This window comes from Carassius gibelio, chromosome A25 (assembly GCF_023724105.1).
Source record: "Carassius gibelio isolate Cgi1373 ecotype wild population from Czech Republic chromosome A25, carGib1.2-hapl.c, whole genome shotgun sequence".
In the NCBI taxonomy this organism is placed as follows: Eukaryota; Metazoa; Chordata; class Actinopteri; order Cypriniformes; family Cyprinidae; genus Carassius; species Carassius gibelio.
This window is the reverse complement of record NC_068395.1, coordinates 15,683,249-15,705,354: the sequence shown is the minus strand read 5'-3', so window position 1 is coordinate 15,705,354 and position 22,106 is coordinate 15,683,249. Positions and strand designations below refer to the sequence as shown.

Genomic DNA, 22,106 nt, shown 5'->3' with positions numbered 1-22,106 from the left:
AATAGACTGTGACGAAAATCAAATCAGCAGACGGGAGAGATGCGAGGAATGAGCAAAAGAACCGGCAAAACAGAACAGACTGCATGAGAGAAGAGAACCAATCAGAGCCTGACTTATTGAGACGTGAAGCGAAGGTTTTCAGTTTTTATGAGCTCCCGGGAAGTCGGCATTCGAAGAGGTGATAGGGACTTTAAGCAACAGCCTCTGGTGGAACGGCAACGCCATTCTGGCGTTGTATTGCGCCTGCGCGAATTTAACTGCTACTTTGTGACGTTCTAATTTAACGGTCTACTACGGGAGAACAGCTGATTTGCCAGAGTCGCTACAACGTGAGAGGTTAGGTAAATAAATGTTATGTTTTTAGACTTATTTACATCATACAATATTAAAAACTCCTCTTCTGACAAAAGATTGTCATTTAACGCCAAAAGCAATCCTTCTCTTGCTTTTTTAAATTATATATTTTTTTGGATCTCAATAAATGAATTAATGCTGCGTTGCGCTGTTCTGTTTTACCGTTGCTTAGTGACTTTTACATTCTTGGCTACAGCGGTGTGACGGCAAACTTCCGGTCGCTGTAGCCGTTCCATTCGCAGCTGTTGCTTAAAGTCCCTACTGTCTAAAAGAGCGACAAAATGTCCACAGCTCACTTCACGTTTGACGACGAACAAAACAAAACAAAGTGTAAAGCACGCAGAGCGCTCATTCGTGGCAAGAACACAACCAATTTGAAAAGACATTTACAGACGAGCCACCCGGACATTTTCTCAAATGTAATTTTACAACGATGTTCTTTTGTTTATTGATCTAAGCAAAATTGGAATAGTGCAGTGCGTAGATGTTGTAGCATTAAATATTACGAACTGAAAAGTACTGTAAAATAGCCCCTTCTTCAATTTAGATGAGAGCACAATACTAATACGTAATATCATGATAAATACATTTGATTAATACTAATGTTTAGTATATTTTATAATGTTCCACTTGTTGACAATATCACAAATATTTCTATATTAGTCATGTGAAACATGAATGTTCACATCCTATCATTATACATACAAATCTAGCAATATTGTAGTATTTAAAACATACAATATTGCTAGACAAATGAATACCTTATAAAATCTTGTTACTTTTTTTTATCCACCTAGCTGCCAACTTATTAAATATTTACTTTAAATGTATGCACTTATGTTCAGCTCAGCTGTAAACTTTAAGGTCCTGGACCTAACTTTATTTTTCTTTTATTGATGGTCAATTGGCAGCTAGTTATTGTTTACATTATCATGACAGTGTTTGTTGCTGCATAAAAGCTTTTGAATCGAAATAAAGACACAGTTGTGTTGAAATAAAGTTGAATTTGTGTTTTATATATTTTGGTTAAGTTTGTTTCCTATACCAGCTGTAAAAAATTGTCTAGTAAATCTGTTATTGATTTTAGTCTTATTTTAGTCGACTAAAATACCAAGCAATTTTAGTCGACTAAAATAAGACTAAAATTAAAATAAATCAGATGACTAAAACTTGACTAAAACTAAAAAGAATTATAGTCAAAAGACTAAGACTAAAACTAAATTAAAATTTCGTGTCAAAATTAACACTGCTCGCATTACACTAACAATGGCAATATAGAGCACTTCATCAGCATTATTACACAAGGACCTCAATGGTCATATTGCTTCCATGTTTGTGTTCAGAAGTTGCTGCTGTTCCACCAAACAATGGCCAATCTTTGACAAACTCATTTTAGTGCTCACATATCACATATTTGTTTAGAGAACCCTCTGCAAAAGAAGAGTGCACAACCAGTCAGTCGAGTCAAACTACAAAAGCATCCAGTCTCTGAAACAGAAATTCAATAAACAAGCCAGCCTCGTCCATACCCTGGATAACTCTAAGGACAGCACAGAGCAGTGCATGTGACGTCACGGAGGGTGCTGACTCAGACCGCACACTTGGGCGGATGGTGAGCTCTAAGTAGGCAACTCATTAGGGATTGAGACACAGCTATAAACAGGAAGCACCTTTTTTCACTTTATCAATCGTGATGCTTATCAAAACAACGTGTATAAGCCTTTTCTTGTCAAACTGCATCTGGTTTTTAAATATATATATGCCTAACTAACCTATATGATCTTTAACTTATGAATGTCGCGCAAATGCACAAAGACGCTGCAGATCCAAATGTGTGTTACTGTAACACACTATGCAAGTTAGACTGACGATCACGCAACGCACTTACAAACTACACATTAAATTCAGACTCGGCCTTGTTTTCTTACGTCTTTTCGGTCCTGCAGGCACTCGAGCACGGCCAGGTTGTTGTTCCAGGAGTGTTTGGGGCAGATCCGGCTCACGTCCTCCCGACAGGCCGCCTCCTCCGCGAGCTTCCAGCCGCCGCTGCGCCGCGCCGAGGCCCCATCCAGCGCCGACGCTTTCCCCTCTACCGCTGCATTTTTGCCTCTTTCGGAATTATCTGCGTCTTTATCTTTGTCCGAATTGAATCCATGAGCAGAACCAACCCAGCCGCAGATGAACATGAACAGCAGCAGTCGCTGCACACGTCTACACGCCGCCATCTTCGCCGAGAGAAGTTACGAATCCTACTACGGGCAAGAGACGCTCATTAATATTATGGAGCACGCGCTGACGTCGCTTTGCGGTTGTGCTATTAATATTCATGAGCTAAATCCGCCATCGTAGTAGGATTCGTCAGTTCTCGGATGAAGAAGTATTGAATTTGGGGTTCACGAACGGCACAGCATCCAAGTCCAAACATGAGCCACATAGACCGCCACATAAAGATACTTTTATCTATTTAATTATTTCACATTTATTAGATGAAAGGAAGATATAAGGGAATTATCCTGGAACAGTGAGTTCAAAAATGGGCGGGGCTTAGAAGTACAGACTATGATGGGTAGAAGTATTATAATGTTTTAACTGTATATTCTCAATCAAACAACTGTTTACTGGTGCCTTTATTCAGGTAAAATTATAGTCCAGAACGCTGCCGCGGTAACACATAATACGTTTTTGTCACCTGGTTTCTGTAACTTTTCTTTGCGATGATAAGAAAGGACCAATCACAATCGTTTGGGTGTAATTTTTCATCGGAATTATTTTTGTTTTCGGTTAAAAAAAATTTGACAGACAATATTCCAGGATATAACATTTTAATTGTTTTATCTTTTCTTTTTCATTCGTATCTTCAAAAAAAAAAAAAAAAAAATACAAAATAAAAAAATAAATAAAGAGAACCTTGCGCTCTCTGCAGGAAGACAAGTACGTGTTCTTTTATTTCGAAATATGACGCAACCTCAGAATTATCTATGTTTTAATACACTATCTATTATTCGCGACTGCCCATAAATTTGCTTATAAAATACACATATCTTATAAAAATGCTGTTTTCTCAAAATTATTTCTTAAAATGTTAACTCTGTTTTAATTACCAATGACATATTAAGCCATGGCCCAAATTTTGCACACAAGCTTTACTGCTGGACCACTGCAGGGGAACATTTATGACACCCAAGAAATAACCTGATTTGGCTCAAATCCCTAATATCAACTTTATTAATGTCTTTATATTTTTCCTATTTTTTATTATGACTCCTATAAGATGTTTTTAAAGATGTCACAAATGGTGTCAATGTATGCATTTATTGTTTTATTAAAGAAATTAAAAGCAAAACTTAAAAAAAAACACTTACATATACACAATGAAAACAGTGAACAATGATCACAGAGACATTAATAAAGCCTTGATTTTAAGGTTAGAAAACAATCTCTTTATAAAAAAAACCCAACATAAAATATAGATATTCAGATTTAAAATTAGCAAAAGCACACAGTGAACAGACAATCGTCTCACACAGCGTCCCAGAGGACATGTATTTGGTTTATGAGAAAAGCGTCTTCAGATTTCAGAGTCTCACTCCCATTTATAGACCTTCAGCATCTTCTCGGTCAGAGAGGCCAGAAAACTGCTCTGGTTGACCCCAAACGGACAGATGTCCAGCACGGGGAGATCTGCAGGCATCTTCTGGAGCAGAGCACCAGTGCCGGCGTCCCAGACCTGCAGAAGAGCGGAGAATGTGCAACCAGTCACCAAACGAAACAAGATACTGAATGAGAAAACACAAAGAGGAGCGTTTCTCACCATGGTGGAGTTGGTGGCCTCGTCTCCAGCACACACGAGTGTGGCTCCGTCTCCGGCCGGACTCTTGAACACGGCGTTCTTGGTGAGAAGTTTGCAGGAGGATCCAGCGGTGAAGGTCTGGACCGGAGAGCAGGAGCAGACGGACGGCTGTCTGCTGTCTGTCTGAGGCGTCCGGCTGAGCTCCATTAACACACAACGCAGTGACGGGTTTGAGCGACCTGGACCACACAACACAGACATGACATGTCAATGCTATTACAAAGGAACCAAGACATAAAATCAAAAGTTTGAGTTTGATGAAACTTTACGAGGTCAAGTCAATAAATGAATGACTGAAATGAAACATGCAAGGATGAATAGTTCACAGTTAGATCCACAACATGCATTTAGAAAACAGATTGGGAAATTTTTCTTCATGTTGACTTAAAATCTGATATTGGAAGATAATAATATCTGTATTAGACAACATTAGCATTTTTCTAATCACATAAAATTTCTTATTTTTTTTAGTACAGGGTCAAAGACAAAATAATGCCGCGTTTCCACCGAAATTAACCAGAACATTTGTACCCAGGAACTTTTTCCCCCCAGACCTGTTGCTTTCTGCGTTTCCACTGCGGTGTAAAGTACCGGGAAGATTAGGCAAACAGACTGGTGACGTAGGTTTGCGCGCGTTTCTCAATACAAAAAACTACGCTGATTTTGGACGTGCCTGCTCGGTAGTTCAGACTTTGTGCATTCGACTCCGGAGTGTGATGTCCGCGACGACGCGAATCCGGTAAATCTGCAAACAGCAGCGTACTTGATAACTTCAGTCAGCTGACCATGGCTACTGCAATTTTCCTCTGTATATTTACAATAAAACAAAATAGTATATCAAATACCACGGCCTCCTTTCATTTTCATTTAAACATAGTAACAGCTGCAGAAATGTACTTAGTTCAGGGATATGCGTGTGTATATATACAGTCATTACAATGAAACAAAATATTATATAGACTTGCCTTTTTTATTTTCATTTTAACATTGATAAATTGAATCAAGACCAAAGATTACTAGTTAGATTTCCCCCGCAGCTGAATTATATGTCATGTTTCACCACTAAAGACACATCACAGCCAGCGGCACATATCAGAAGGTCTATCCCAGGAGAGGCTGCTCTCTGTGGATACATGAGGACTGAGCTCCCGCTGATCGAGTGGAGCTCACCGTCTATGAGATCGGCGAAACACATATTTAAATAGGCGTTGTCTTTATAAATAAACAACAGATTTGAGTTTTAAACAACTACATTCTCGCCTGAAATACTTTTAAAATTACATTTCATGACACAATAACAGTAATATTTTGAAAATGATCCGAATAAATGGTGGTTGAACACAACCAATGCTGCGTGAACTCAACCAATCAGCATGTTTAGCGCCAAAGTCCCGCCCCCGAAAGTTCCGGAACTTTGAAAAAGTACCACCTCGCCAGCAGGGACTTTCTGAGGGGCATTTTTTTTTACCCAGAACTTTATGTAGTTCCTGGTTCCTGCGGTGGAAACACACAGAGTACCGGGCCAAAGTCCCTAGTTCCTGGGTAAAGTTCCTGCTGTCAAAAATGTCTATATTGCATTTGATGTTTTTTTTTTTTTAAATAAATCATAAAAAACACAATTAAATATAATAATATCAAAGCTTATATTGCTATAGGTCAATTTAAGCATTTTTATTTTATAGTTTAACCCCTTTATTGATGGTTTTAAACAAGACCGAAAATAAATAAATAAAATCAACACCGGTTTCGATATGCTTCCCCGAATCTAAAGCAACCCTCAACGGACACCTTGGCAATTGAATCGCCATTAGCTATATTAGAATATTTCTTAGTTTACTCGCCAGACTGATATATATATAAATATACACACTCACCCAAAGGAGGATTATTAGGAACACCATATAAGAACTGCCTTAATTCTACGTGGCATTGATTCAACAAGGTGCTGAAAGCATTCTTTAGAGATGTTGGCCCATATTGATAGGATCGCATCTTGCAGTTGATGGAGATTTGTGGGATGCACATCCAGGACACGAAGCTCCCGTTCCACCACATCCCAAAGATGCTCTATTGGGTTGAGATCTGGTGACTGTGGGGCTATTTTAGTACAGTGAACTCTTTGTCATGTTCAAGAAACCAATCTGAAATGATTCGAGCTTTGAGACATGGTGCATTATCCTGCTGGAAGTAGCCATCAGAGGATGGTACATGGTGGTCATAAAGGGATGGACATGGTCAGGAACAATGCTCAGGTAGACCGTGGCATTTAAACGATGCCCAATTGGCACTAAGGGGCCTAAAGTGTGCCAAGAAAACATCCCCCTCACCATTACACCACCACCACCAGCCTGCACAGTGGTAACAAGGCATGATGGATCCATGTTCTCATTCTGTTTACACCAAATTCTGACTCTACCATCTGAATGTCTCTACAGAAATCATCAGAGACTCATCAGAATTTTTGGTGAGCTCGTGCAAATTGTAGCCTCTGTTTCCTATTTGTAGTGGAGATGAGTGGTACCCGGTGGGGTCTTCTGCTGCAGTAGCCCATCCGCCTCAAGGTTGTGCTTGTTGTGGCTTCACAAATCCTTTGCTGCATACCTCGGTTGTAACGAGTGGTTATTTCAGTCAAAGTTGCTCTTCTTTCAGCTTGAATCAGTCGGCCCATTCTCCTCTGATCTCTAGCATCAACAAGGCATTTTCTCCCACAGGACTGCCACATACTGGATGTTTTTCCCTTTTCACACCATTCTCTGTAAACCTTAGAAATGGTTGCCTGTGAAAATCCCAGTAACTGAGCAGATTGTGAAATACTCAGACCGGCCAGTCTGGCACCAACAACCATGCCACGCTCAAAATTGCTTAAATCACCTTTCTTTCCCATTCTGAAATTCAGTTTGGAGATCAGGAGATTGTCTTGACCAGGACCACACTCCTAAATGCATTGAAGCAACTGCCATGTGATTGGTTGATTAGATAATTGCGTTAATGAGAAATTGAACAGGTGTTACTAATAATCCTTTAGGGGAGTCTGTGTTTTATATATATATTACATAAAATAAATGTTTGTAAAATGGCAGAGTTAAGGCTTAACATTAGTCAGTCAAGCATTATAATAATAAAGTATTATTTAATAATAGAACTTTAGTCACTGGAAGCAAACTTGATAACTATGTCTGAATGCATATTAGTCATTTTAACTGAAGATTTTAACTGGACTGTTGGTGGTGCTTTTTCGTTCATTCAGTGTTTCTGTAAAAAAAAAAAAAAAAAAGAAAATACCAAAAAGACTGATAGGATAATAATCATATGAATTCTATTAATAAGAACTATAAAACGCACTAAGGATAACTAAGTATTAATGAGCTGCTGGATTCATGAATATTAATCGGGTTCTGTGCATTCGCTCAAAGTGATTTGCCGAAATCAAAACAGTGACAATAATAGGTGAGCGCCAGCTTGCTGTTTTTCTGTTTGCAAGAATTCAAAAGGAATTGACAGAAAAATACAACAAAGAATATTGTTTACACGTAGCGCACCAAGTCTCTCTCTCTCTCTCTCTCTCTCTCTCTGTGTGTGTGAGAGAGAAAGTGACGGCAAGTTGTGCACCTTCACACTAGAGACATGTGAAAATATATTAAGTGCTAAACTTATGCTTAGCCTCCAACTCACACACTGGTGAGTAAATTCTGACAATTAATTAGCCACTGGCTAATATTAAACAATCATTTCAACAAATCATTTAGTCGCCCAGAGTGAAGAGTTGCATATGCAAGTGATTTACTCGATATGTAGAGGGTTGCTGAAGAAACTTGTAATTTTTGGCCAAACTGTTCCGAAGTTATGAGCAAAAGAGAGGGATTTTTCGTATTGTTTGACCACTAGATGGCGCCATGCTGAAACTGTGCAGGTAACGTCAGGTCATGGCTGTCTTAACACACAGCAAGTTTGGTTTGAATTCACTAAAGCGTTGCAGAGATATAGCCATGCGTCCATTTGGGCGTGCTCTTCGTCAAATTAGTTTGCGCATTATTCAAGATACTTTTTGTTTTTTGTCATTTGTCATTGTCATATCTGGTTAAATTTCAGCAAAAACCAGACCAGTGGTCTAGGAGTCGTCTCTAAAACAAACGTATGACGGTTCGAAAGTTATTAGCATAAATGGGTCTACAAATCTGAGCTGTTGGTGGCGCTATAGGGCTTGCGTTAGTCTCTCCAAATTCGCGGTGATAGTAGTTGAAGCGGTCCTCTACCTGTGGCCAAATTAACTTTTCCGCAAGCAGTTCTATGGACTGCCAGAGACTCAAGAGCAGAACAACAATTACCTTCAGTGCTTGGCCCTTAATTATAATATTGAGAAAACTAACGGACACAATTGGTGCCTTGCACATTAGAGCTGGCCGTGTGTGGGTTGGACATGTACCTGGTCTGTACGTGACGAGGCAGTGTCTGCTGTCCGGCTCCACCTGTATGTCTGTGCAGCTGCCGGACTCTAGAGGCAGGATGTGGGGCGTGTATGTGGTTCCCTCCACGTGCTCCCAAAAACATCCGCCCTCCAGCGAGCCAGCGATCAGGCCGCCACAGGGGAACATGCTGGAGGCGGCGCGCGGGATGTAGGACAGAGACACCACTGGACAGCTACAGTGAAGAAACGGGACAATATTACCAACAAACCAGTTTGTATGGGACACAGTCCAGCAATATTTACAGCATACTACAGTTTGACCAAAGCTGAAACGGCTGAAAGTGACCTGGAGCGCAGCGGGGCCAGCTCCTGAACGTGAGTGCTAGTGTCCCGCGTGTCGTACACCAGCACAGAGCCGCCGGCCAGACCGGCGTAAATGTAGTTGTTGTTATCGTGGCACCAGCAGCAGCTCCACACAGGTCTGCCCGTGTTGTAGGCCTGAACCACCGTGTTCGTCATCAGGCTGCGGAGAAAACATCGCATGACGCAACTCAAAAGAGTCTCAAGATGCTGTATTCAGAAGCTGATCGAAACTAGCAATGGTTTTTGGTGCATTAAAAAAAAATCACCTGGGATTCGTCTTCAACTAAAACAGGTGTGTACATTCACAAAGCATTCTGAGTAACAGAATCAGAATCTTCCGAAGAAGAATCATATTCCAGTCTGGTTTGAATGTAACCCAATAATGCAGAGTTGTCCAGACAGGCAAACACACATATTTTATTAGTACATATATATAAATAGCACACACAGTCTTGCTTTATGTGTTGTGTACCTGTGTCTTATGTGTTGTGCGATTATAGCAGGTGTCACTTATATATTACAACAGATGATGTAGATGGGACACAGAAGTGTTACCCAGGAGGACAGCATCGGTCTCTCACCTGGTGAGTTTGAGTGTGTTGTCGAGGGCCGCAGACAGCAGAAGACTGTCCTGGTGTCGGCTGAAGGCCAGACCTCGGATCTGTTTGGAGTGGATGGGAACATACTGACTGGGTTTGAGGGTCGCAGCGCTGATCTTCTTCACACCGAAGCCTGAGGGAGCAACAATCCATGGCCATATAAACAATGAGAGGGAAAAAAATCACAGCAGAATAGCTCAAACTCCTACCTGGCACCAAGGTGGCTTGTGGAGAAGGCTGAGACGCCAGCAGACAGCCGAGAGGCTCACAGTAGGACAGAACCCTACTGCCCCCCGTCTGAGACACCAGCACAGCCTTAGAGAAGACGTAGTGTCCCCCGCCGGACGAGTCCTGCCTCTGGGACGACGAGAGAGACGCTCCCTGAGAGGAGCCGAACGCCGCCTGAGCTTTCAATCTCCTCAACTCCTGCAGAACACACACAGATCAGGACTGAACACAGCAGCAGTGACGCTTTCCTTCCACTGGTCACATGACCAAAGCTCTTAGTGTGGGGCTCTCGCTTGCTATTGGATAATTTATTCAGCCACCCCACCCTTTATAGAAAGGTCTGGTCAAAATTGTTTTTTTGGACACCATTGACTTTCACTGTATGAAACTTTTTTTTTTTTCTATGTAAAGAAATATTTTCATTACGGGATGAAATATCCCATTTAAGGGAATGATTTAAATATGCTTAAAAAAAAAAAAAGTATATATATGTATATTAAACATTTACCAAAATTGTGATAAAACCATTTTTCATTCTGCTTTCCAAAGACTGGTCAAAAACATTATTTCTTATTTAAAAATAATTATTCTACTGAAATCTGACATTTTTAACAGTATGGAAACACACAAATCAACATAAATCCTAAATATTTTCTGTAAAAAATTTGGAACAATATTACAAAAATAACATTTGTAACGTTATTTTTTTGAATAACGGAGTCATGCTGACTTATAAATCAAAGATACATGTGTAATAAAATTAACGCTAAGCATGCATAACATGTCTAAAATACATCAATTTGAATCTGTGCTGAAGAAAAGAGGTTTGTGATCCCAAGTTTATTTTTATAGTACATTTCCCAAATGCCAGAAGCATTAGTTTCACTTTAATAAAACGGTTTAGGTTTGGTGTTTATAATAAATGTTGCTGAAAGGTTTTTTTATGATCATATTTTGGGGGTCCTTGACTTGAAAACATTGAAAGCCCTGCTCCAGATAACTAGCAGCAAGACACATGAGACTTATAAGAAAGAAGAGCGCAGAGTTTCTCCTGAGAAAGACACACACCTCCAGCTCTTTGCGCAGCCGCACGTTCTCGTCGGCCATGAGCTGCATCTGCTGACGACACTGAGCCACCTCCAGCTGCTCCATCCTCCGTGAGCCCTGCTCCAGCTCCAGACGACTGCACGGTCAAACCAGCAGCTCAGACATACACCGCACATGCATTCAAATAAACCTAATAATGAACTCAAATAAGCACCTCTTCAGTCGCACCTCCTCCGTGTTGTCCAGCGCTTTCAGTTTCCGTGCATACAGAAATATGATATGACCACGCTTGGCTGGTTTATTGCACTGAGGAGACACAGAAGGATTTTACTGACAGACGGCATCACAGACATTCTCAAAAAACAGCAAACAGAAAAATGGATGTCATTAAGTATTTATTATACTAATATTTATTATATTTTAGTATTTAACATCTATGAATAGTTTTTAAACAATATAGGAAAAAACTAAATTAATGTACAATAATCTTCAAAATAAAGTCTCACAGTGTTCATTCAGTGAAACGGTGAACCCCACCTGTGGACATTTACTCCCTCCACCCGTCAGCCAGCGGGAGATACAGATGAAGCCGAACAGGTGACCGCAGCGGAGAGCGGCCAAGCGGTGGTCACCTGCCGTGGTCCAGGGCTCAAAACAGATGGAGCAGGTGTCTCCCTCGCCCTCGTCTGCCACAGTCTCTCCAGCGGGAGCCGCTGCAGCCGCCACAGGATCCTCCGACTCAAGAGACAGACGACAATTCACAATCAACTGTCAATTCACAATCAACAGTTGAAGACAAATTATCAACACAAAGCATCAGTCACCTCAGACTCTTGTTCTGGCTCTTCTGGTCGAGCGGCTGCTATGGACGCTTCGGCCTCTGTAGAAACACTGGACCCTGAATTACACAAAAAACATACGGCTTACAGCAACGAAAATATATGGTTGAAGAGTAAATCAATCAATAAAAGTACCAGATTTCATCATCAATCAGTTGAGTTTTTTTATTGTGCATTTTGCATTGACTAAACTTAGAGAATTTAGAATGCTATTATCGGCTTATCCAGTTTAAAATAAAATAAATGTAAATAAAGTGTATTTTTTATATAGATGGGTGTAAAAAATTAAATGTATTATTTATATATGTTATTGTTGACATTAGAATCTATTTGATATTATAATGGTATTAGACATTTGAATTTATTTTTTTTGATTATGTAAATGACAGTAGCCTAACACTTTATTTTAAGGTGTCCTTGTTACACGTTACATATACTTAATTTTATAATAACAATTAATTACGCATAATTATATGCAGGTAAGCCTTAAACGAACCCTAATCCTAACCACAAAATAAGTGTAATAAATGTAGTTAATTAATATTATTCAGTACTTAAATGTATAATTACACTGTAACAAAGACACCTTAAAATAAAGTGTAACCTAAATTACTTCAGTTATCAAAAATAATACCAGAAATTCGAACAGTCAACTGTCATGAAGAACTTCTAACTGACTAAAATTTAAATTTATGCATTTAACAGACCCTTTTATCCAAAGCAACTTACAGTGCATTCAAGCCAACATTTTTTACCTAACATGTGCTCCCTGGGAGTCGAACCCACAACCTTGCGCTGCTAACGCAATGAGCCACGGGAACAGACTGAGTGTGACTAAAATCATATACGTCAGGGCTAAAACGAGATGAAATGAGCCGTGGACCTGTAGCGCTGGACTCATCAGACGTGGGCACATTCACAGCAGCAGCGGTGTGTCTGGAACTGGGTTCAGGATCCAGCGCCGGGGGGTTTACGTGAGGAACTGAACGCGGTGCGTCCTGGGAGCCGCTCAGCCGCTCGGCCAGATTCTCCACGATGAGCTCCCGGAGTCTGCGGATTCTCTCTTCACGCGGGGAGAACTGCGTCCGTGAACTTGAAGAGAGGAAGGAGTCAGAAAGATCAAGTCATTGTGTTGCAGGAAAACGTTTGTGAACCCACTGTATTTACATTTGACTTTAATGAGTTCATTTATGAATTCCAAAGAAATTCCTGCAAGCATTTTTGGGGTAAAAAAGCATCAGTTTGCTGGTCCAGCTGTTGCGTTCTCTTACCCAGATATATGTCTCCTCCTGACCACACGAAGGCCTGATGGTCTGGGTCGATCCGACGGGCTTTGAACCTGCATGGGAACATCCTCTTCTTCTGTGCTGCTTTCAGAGTCAGAGACTACAATCACACCGGCTTCACTGGATCCTGGAGCTACTTCCACCTCCATATCCTCCATCCTCACATATGGTCTGCAGGAGACACCACAAGCAAGAATTAAGGGCTGAAACATGGTTATAACCCTTAAATAAAACACACATTACTAAAATACTAAAACTGAAAGGATACTGAAAATTCTGTCATGATTTACTCACCTGTATTTGTTAAAAAAAAATAAAAAATACTAGGGCTTTGAAGTCAGTGGCTACCATTAACTGTTTGGTTATCAAAATTAATAAAAATCTCAATGGAAGAGATAGTTTGGAAAAACCTGAGGGTGATTTCGCAGAAACAACAAAATTACAATATAAAAATATATAAAATATAATACAAATATTCATAATATTAATAAAAACTGAGATATGATACTAAAATAACACTGGTCAGACACACTTCTATCAGCCTCTATTTCACATTATCCCGCATTCAGATTAATAACGCAATATATTTACGCAACACTATTATCTGTTAAATTCACAGCGACTAAAAGCTTTGAGTGTGGACCCCACAGGCGTATTCATACAAGTAATGCAGCCATTATTCGGAAATGCAATATATCACGGTAATGAATATGCACGGTATAGTTATCGTGGGCACTACTAAATACCGTGAATAATTATACATTACAAATAATTCAGAATTTGGGATTTAAGACTAATTTCCCCATCAACTGGTAAAAATGCACAAGCCAGCTGTATGCTGCTTGAAAGACAAGTGTGTGCTCTGATGTAAACAAACACGCATGAGAAGTACATGAGGAACACGTGAGAGACGTGAATGAAAGCACATTCACTCTCTTACAGCAGATGGCGCTAAACTGCAGCCTTTACTCTGGAAACCCCATAAATAAAGCTGCACTACTTTCTAAAACATATTTAAATAATTTAAATCAATAATGTTCATCACAGCGCCAAATACTTAATATTTAGACTTAATAGGTTATTTTCATTTATTTTTCCATTTTAATCTGAGCTACAACATGCCCTAGATATTGTTTGTAAGCGTTCTGATTCTTACATTAAGGCTTCATTAGTTAAATCATTAGTTAACATAAACTGCCAATGAAAAATTCTTATGGACATTCAGTTACCTTAGGTATTGCAATATTTAATAACATGTTGTTAAAATCTAAAGTTGCAACTGCATTATTTAACATGAACTAAGACTTGTATTTTGTAAACAAGATTAATAAATTATGTAGCAAATGTAGCTATTGCTCATTGTGAATGTTATGGGTTAACTAAAGAGATCTTATTGTAAAGTGATACCTATGGGTCTTTATAGTTCTTTGGCAATTTAATCTGTGTAAAACTTTTAACTTTAGATATTTTTCTGTATTAATTTATCATATTTAAATGTTTAATTATTTCTGTTATAAGAAAAAAGTAATTTAACCTGTTATACTGTATGTGACCACTTTTTTAAACTAAATTTCAACACCGAGATAAAAGCATTAGCAATTAATCGCAACAGGAAAATTTGCATTAATTACCTTTAAACTCTTCATCGCATGTCACATATTTTGAAATAAATCCTTTGTCCTTGCTCCCTTTCTACATTCATAAACAGAATAGAGTAGAGTAGTTCATCCGGGTATCTGACGCATACTATTCCCCAGGTTTAGGACGCACTTCTCATCGGAGCACGGATAGTATGCGAACTACACTAGATTGCAGAACGTCCTGCTAGATCGCTTGTTAAACTCTCAAACATCAAATCACATTACATCAATACTTATCGGGATGATCTTAAAGTCAGCGTTAAATAGTTATTTAATAGACTAGTTTTATTGATTTCGCTAACAAAGTAAGCACACAGACACTCTGATCATAAACATGCTGCTAATGTCGCTAACCAACATTACAGCACACCAATAACATACAAAACACAGACAATATTTACCGAGCAGAGCGACCGGTTTGCTTGCTGGATTTCTTGGTCCGGTCAACAAAAACTCAATTTTTCAGTTTATAAATTGGTCATGGTGAGATTTCAAATGATTACCAGAAAAAAAGCTCGTTAATTCTCGATAGAATTTGTTCAGGACTACTGCTGCTGCTGCAAACACAACCGCCAACGCGAAGGACCGCCCACTGCGTGCGTTTTGCTCTTTGATTGGACGACAGCTTTCAGTGAGTGACCGACTCTGAGTCGTTTCCGGGAATCGGTTCTTTTGAACAGTTAATTTCAAAGAACACGCAGAGGCCGTTTGCGTGAACTGTAGACTACTTATCTAGCAACCACTTTTTTAATAAATTTCCTTAAAGTATGCCGTTAGAGGATTTTTCTTTGGTATAATTTACAGAATAACGTGACAGATAATTAATTTTATATGAAAATGAACATTGGAATAATTATTTTGAAAACGAACGGGAACAGGAAGTTTGGAAAATGAAACACACACCAGTTTGCTGCAAATAATAATTTAAAATCAACTAGGCCGAACAAATTATATTTTTATGAGAACAATTTCAAATAGGGACGTGAAACGAATCCCCCAAATATAATTACGTTAATAAGCAAACAGACACAAACACATTTTCAGATGAGAAAGGAAATATCTAAATAATAGCCTACTTATGCTACAAGTAAATTTGAATCTTAAATGCAAGTTATTACAATTATTTATTCTTATTAAAATTACTAATTTCTCACCACATATAATAATAAAAACAATGCAATTCATATTGCTCTGCATTAAAGTATTATAAATTCTCAATCACTTTTTTTTCATATGTTGAAAGAGGTACAGAAAATCTCCATCATCATCCAGATACTTCTCCAAGAGAAAGAGAAGATCTGTGGCAATAAAATCACCCTGATATACTCTCTCTGGGTCAGCAGCAGGAGAGAGAGCGGAGCTTAAGTGACCAATGGGTGGTGAGTTATGATGAAGACATTATGATGATGTCTGAGGGTCGTTAGGAAACTGAAGATGAGAGGAAGAGCTTTTGGGCAGTAAAGCTGGGAAATGAAGCAAGTCTTAGACAGATAATGAGAATGGGGAAGGGTTGTCTGGAAAGAAAGAGGATAGATAGCACAGGTATGTCTGCAGAGGTTAGATGCCAGATGTAAAGATCGCTTCATCTGGAAAGAATCTGCTGTGTACAAACTTCTGATAGATGCATCTTGTCTTGATGCAACACATCTTTAAGATGTCAGTTTTACATTCATTCTTAATCATAAACATCTGAAAAAGATTTTCTAAGCCTCTATTTGACATGTGATTGGAAATGTCCTATAGACATATTGCAGATGTGTAAACACTCTAAGAAATACATTTTGCAGATGTAATGCAGACGTCAAATAGATGTCTCTGTGATGTACGTGTGCTATCAGGGAAGATATCTTTTTTTTAATTTGATCATACTTAGCTAAAATTAATCTTAAATTACAATGCATATTTAAACGCCTTTTGTTATTAAGGGTTGCTGGGATGCTTCAGTTTTGTAGGACTTTCTAGAAGACAGCAGACAATATGTTTTATTCTAATGAGATCAGACTTTGTGGACAACAAAGGATGATTTTGCCATCAGATAAAACAAAACTACCTCTTGTGGAGATTAAGGGGTTAACATTAACATTAGCATTAACATACAGAAACCCCCATGCAGGAACTGCCTTGTTCTCCCTCAAGCAGATCATTTGTGGAAGGCAGGAATAAGGGATGATCAAAGACTGATCCAGTCCCCGTGATCCCAGTCCTTTATTCTTGAGACATATGTGTGAATGACCTCAGACTGACTTACCTTCTTCATATCTATTTAGAGAGTGCTGTTTGTGATACAACAATGCAGGCAACCTTATCTATTAAGGTATATACTGTATATATGAATGCATGGGTCAATGATCAGCATTTACCATTAATGATTGGTCTTCATATTTTCAGAAAAATATGTAGGTTAATCTGGAATTAATTTGGAAAGTAAATTATGTATAGGACAAACAGACCTCATGCCAGAGAGGTACCATAACCACCTCTGACAGCATCGGCCAATCAGAACGCTGGATCTGAAAGGCGCCAACTAATCCCTCCTTTACAATTCAAAAACATAGATTATACATTATACCAAACACCAAACAGCACAATTTGCTTCTGTTTCACCATTGTGTGAACAGTGCAAAGTTACGGTGGATACAACTGCTCACGCTTTTAGGTTTTACCCTTCACTGTCGGGATTTTTGACAAGCATATTGGATTGGTACTCTAAGGCCTATAATAGGCCTCTTTTTCTGGACACAGAGCTTGCTATAATATGACCTTATATTTAACAATATTTCCCAAAATTGTGACTTTATTTCTCACAGTGTGACTTTCTCAATTTTTAAACGTTATTGGTTTTAATGAAATCATGATTTCATAAATGTAAAAGCTTTTTATTATTTTATTAAAGGAACAAGGAGGTTTCACACAGAAATGTGACAGTAGAATGTCTAAAGAGCTCCATGATTTACTCTGATATAATCACAGCTTCAGTCAGCAGATGGCGCTGTGATTCAATTTCTGCTATAAAGATGCAGATTTTTAATATGCAGAAAAGATGGAAAAGCCGTTTTATCTCTTGTCCACCAATATTGACCCTCTCTAAAGACTTTCTTTTCAAAAATGTTATTCTTTTAATGATTTTTAATGAATTTCTTCCTTTATATAATTCATAGTTGTATAATCCTTTTTACTTCATTCCAACCCACAAAATTGTAAAATCCCTTTTTAATTCAGAATTTAAAAATTGTAGAAGAGGTGTTTTCAAGTCATTGTATGCATGAATTGCATTTATTATTATTATAATTTTTATTTATTTATTAATGCATCCGAATAAAATCATTCCAGACCTAGAGGCTGTGTGATGGATATGTGGAGCAGACTTCTGTAGCTCTGCTCTGAAGATGCTCTACAGCTTGCTTTGTCTGCAGATTCAGTTCAGCGATGTAACCTGTGATCTCATAATGTTCTCAGATAAACATGGTCTCTACGCTAGCCATCGCTGTTTGGTTTAGGACCTGGCTAAGACATCAAAAGTGCATTTGAACCTATTAAAATGTCATTGGGAAAGATTCAGATGTTGATTTAGATCTGTGACACAAACTTGTCCTCCACACCATATCCAGAGCGCGATGTGTTACACGGTGAATAATAAACAGATCGTAAGCAGAGCTGTGTTGTGTATAACTGAGTGTCTGCTTACAACATGTCTTACAATAAAAAGTGTTCAGGCAATAGCAAAAGGTACAGAGTCGCTGTGGTGCACACAATGGCTGCTTTAGAAATATATTTCCCTGCTATTCAGGCCAAAAACAGCATGTGAGAACAGTAGTCTGCATTCATTGTGTTCACAGGCGAAAAGTCCTCAGATAACCTACTGTGTCTGGCAAGATGATAAGTGCACATCTAATGGACACTTTTCTATCCCATGAGGCCACTGGAGGGGATCTGTGAATGGCAGTGAATGCTACCTTTGCTATGTGACTTGTGGTGTGATTAGCCAAGGCCTGTGTCTGAAATATCCCAAGATGTGTGTAGTAGTGCACTATTTTAAGTGGACAACCATTAGTAGTGGTGTTTAAAACCATAGTGGACATTATCAAGTGCACTAATTAAATTCCACAATGCACCTATGATTAGTTAATTTTTCTAAACAATGTTTTTTTTTTTGCGGGTAGCTTAGCCTAGCATAGTTTTGAACTCTCCACTTCTGTGTTTTGATTGATAGTGGACAGGTTTTGAAACAGAGCCCATGTCTAAGAATGGAGTACTAGTGACTGACATTGTTACGCAGTGCTCTCTTCTGTATATTCAGTGAAAAGGCCTATAGTATCCGAGGACACCGCGTCCTATTTCTTTAATGAATACTTGGCACAATGGTGTCTTCATTAGCAGCCATTAGATGTGACCTGCAGTCATGAGTAATGGGCCGAGGCTGACGTTACGTGACATGCTTTAAGAGCTGGATATTCATGCTGATAACAAGCGCTGATATTGTCGACAATGTATCTGTGATTATAATGAACTGTACCTCTGGGCTTCTAGTCAGCATTGCCCAAAACAGATGTGAAAGCATAAAAATGCTATAAGATGCTATCATTGGGGGTGTTTGCTAAGGTGGTTGTTCTCTATTACATGTTTTTAACCATAAACCATAGCTTCTTGTCAAAATCCATAATAAGACTTTATCCTGTTGTCTCTCACATCAATATCCATCCACAACTTTTAAAACTATTCCTTTAATTAATGCATTAAAGCTGCGGTAGGGAACGTTTGACGCTCTAGCGGTTAATAACAGAACTGCGTGCGTCTTGCGGAAGAACATCGTAGCCGGAACTACTTCTCTCTGTTTATGTCTATGAAGAATCACAAAGTTACTGGGTTACTCCGCCACGGTTTCCCCGAAGCAACCTAAAATAGTCCGAATATAAACACTTATTGTAGGTGCACCATAGTGATTCAGGACAAGCCAAAAACACGGTTTGGAAAATGGATTCATGGTGTACTCGCTTATTATATACATTTTTCTACATTTTGAACACAAACAAAGTTACGGACCGCAGCTCTGAATGGTTGTTTTTTTACCGGGAGTGATGGAGTTTCTGCAAATGGCAATAGGACACTGGGAGGAGCCAGAGGAGCTTGATTTCTCCACAGATTTTACTGTCAGGACATAATGACAGGTTTAACAAATATGTAAAAAATATTTTTTTTTACAAAAGTTCCCTACAGCACCTATAATACATTCAAATATTTTAAACTATATTTAAAACTATGTTCACTTTTGGAAAAATATAATACTTAAAATAAAAAAAAGCATAAAAGCTTCTCAAAACCACATCAAACCAGCATTAATACTAAGAGTGAGAACGTTGCTCTATTTTCTTTTTCTTTTATTGTGGAGACTCTTGTTTGACCTCACCGGGAGCCAGGTGGAGGATAGGAAGGGGTTAATAACAAGCACACTCAAATCAGCCGAAAAAGAAAGCAATTTGAGAGGCAAACCAAGTTATTACATTTTGAAAAAGATTATGAAGACAATAGTTTTTTTTTTTTTTTTTTTTTTTTTTTTTTTTTGGAATAACACACTAATAAATAGTGCAAAACAAATTGAGTCCATTTTCATTTAGAAAAATTGTTGGCTAACCATCACTTATTTTGACTAAGAATAAAACCGAAACCCTGACTGTTTATGATGGAATGAACACTTGTCTCTGTGTGAGTAAGATGCGCAGCAGACCTATCACAGAAGTAATATAGTGTTGCTAAGAGACATGACAAATGTCAGCTGGCCGGCTCGTCACCGTCCTGTTCGTCTGCTCTGCTGTTAATTAACACCTGGAGTCTCCTCGGATGAATCAGTTCTGCTGGAGCTCTGCGGTTGCCAGGTGCCTGAAGAGAGACGAGCGTTTGCTGAAGGAGCTTAGACGCACCATTTCCTTATTGCCCATTTACACCCTTCTACATCATTATGTCTCTGTGTGATCTGAAACACACTGAGAAATTAATAAGTTAGTCCATGTCACTGTGTTGTGATGAATATAAGAGCACAGTCTGCCTACGCAAGATTCACCGCCATGTTGTTACAGTGTAGTGGTTGGTTGCTAGGGCATCACTAAGTGGTTGCTAGGGTGGCTATCAGCACTTTTGCTATGATGTGGCTGATATAAGTAATTTTTAGCATGTGACTGTTGTTGCAGATGTTTTTGGTGGTTGTAATAAGATTTGTGGGAGCTTACTAGGATCCTGATATGCAGTTGTAAGAGATTCTGAATGTTTTTTTTAGAGATGTGCTGCATTGTATGCAGTTAAATGCCACATTGCTATGTCTTTAGAAAATATAATCAATCTTTAGCTGCATATTGAGCTGTCCACAGTCTGCTGGGTGATTATTATTGATCTGCAATCAAAATGACAGGGCAGCTTTGTGTCCTAGCATAAGACACTATATGATCCTTATAGCGTTAAAACGCAGCAAGCCTTTCATTTCTCAAATAAGGAAACTTCTGCAACCTCTTGAGTGTTCAAATCAATCCTATTTTAGTCGGAGAGCCTCCTTCAATGGTTTCTGGTTTGAAGCACCTTTAAAGAAAAGCTCTGACCCTGAAAGACGGAGCCCATGGCAACCGTAGCTAAGAGGAAGTCCTCGAATGGAAGACACCTTCAGGTGGACCTGAGAGCAAACATAAAAAAGAACAGATCTTTATGAATTTCAGTGAACGAATGAATTATATATAATAATGTGGGTTTGAAAACCAGTAAAAGGTATTCATTTGAAAGGTAATATATTTTTATTTCATATATTCAGTAAAGTGATTGATGTCCATGATTGTGTTATGTCAATGTTTTTCTGTTCTAATATTCCAGCCGACAGTCAGCCTAAGTTATTTGACAGATGTGATAACGCGCCTGAGGGGGGAACTAATATAATAAAATGTGCTGGACATGTCTTAGAGGCTTAGATAGATGGCATATTACTCAGAGACATGTTTGGCTTGTCAGAAATTTGACAGCTGTCTCAAATGTTAATTATATGTCTCTTATAGCAAATATCTTTTATTTAAACTCATGAAAATGCAGATCCTGTTGTAAATAATAGTGAAAATCTGACATTTAATATTTTAATTTGCCTCACAGTTCTTGAGATCTCTGTAATCATGTATCACTGTTATATGCAGGGGCCTCGGAGTCAAAAGAGGTCGAGAACCACTGCCTTAAAGGGAATTTGGTATCAATGATGCTGTGATTTCACAGTTGTAATGGCTTTTTCCATCGCTGCACCACAGTAAACACTGCGGAATACAATACACAGTTTGGAAGGTAGAGCGGTAAATTATTATTATCTGTTTAGTGTGTAATAAATGTTAAGCAATATATGAATTGGAATGGAATATTAGACATTTTATATTGAAATGGAAATATTATGCTTGCATAGTTTTCCCAAAAACATTTAGTTATCCCTAAAGTTTGTCTCTTAATTTCTGTTCAACCCTGTTATGCTGTGACACTGTGT

The 22,106-nt window shown here is 38.7% G+C and overlaps 2 protein-coding genes across 6 annotated transcripts in view; both read right to left on the bottom strand.

The window, feature by feature from the left end:
• The window catches only part of glg1a (golgi glycoprotein 1a), a 29,970-nt gene extending 27,352 nt beyond the window's left edge, over window positions 1-2,618 (bottom strand). For all 3 annotated transcript variants that reach the window (XM_052544096.1, XM_052544093.1, XM_052544094.1), the window contains exon 1: window positions 2,283-2,618. In XM_052544096.1, the coding sequence (XP_052400056.1) occupies window positions 2,283-2,579 (297 nt within the window). In that variant the 5' untranslated portion in view covers window positions 2,580-2,618. The remainder of the gene's footprint in view (window positions 1-2,282) is intronic.
• A 1,040-nt stretch (window positions 2,619-3,658) lies between these two features.
• Window positions 3,659-15,250, bottom strand: rfwd3 (ring finger and WD repeat domain 3). 3 transcript variants are annotated; one of them, XM_052544112.1, is made up of 13 exons: window positions 15,115-15,250; window positions 12,957-13,142; window positions 12,569-12,777; window positions 11,671-11,744; window positions 11,384-11,584; window positions 11,061-11,152; window positions 10,868-10,982; window positions 9,781-9,997; window positions 9,554-9,704; window positions 8,956-9,132; window positions 8,628-8,842; window positions 4,166-4,383; window positions 3,659-4,081 (listed from the first exon to the last, which is right to left on the bottom strand). In XM_052544112.1, exons 2-13 carry the CDS (start codon window positions 13,127-13,129, stop codon window positions 3,938-3,940), a joined length of 1,986 nt encoding a protein of 661 aa, XP_052400072.1. In that variant the 5' UTR covers window positions 13,130-13,142; window positions 15,115-15,250; the 3' UTR covers window positions 3,659-3,937. The 3 variants fall into 3 exon arrangements, with proteins under 3 accessions (XP_052400072.1, XP_052400073.1, XP_052400071.1); XM_052544113.1 differs by having other exon boundaries at window positions 11,671-11,726; window positions 15,013-15,209; XM_052544111.1 differs by having other exon boundaries at window positions 15,013-15,208.
• Window positions 15,251-22,106: the final 6,856 nt, after the last annotated feature.

Excerpts from the sequence above, each read along its gene's own strand:
- rfwd3 (XM_052544112.1), bottom strand. The coding sequence starts at position 13,129 with ATGGAGGATATGGAGGTGGAAGTAGCTCCAGGATCCAGTGAAGCCGGT. Across the intron at positions 10,983-11,060 it reads GAGGAGGTGCGACTGAAGAG|TCGTCTGGAGCTGGAGCAGG; the intron begins GTGCTTATTTGA and ends TTGACCGTGCAG. Across the intron at positions 4,384-8,627 it reads CCTCGTCACGTACAGACCAG|GTCGCTCAAACCCGTCACTG; the intron begins GTACATGTCCAA and ends TGTGTGGTCCAG.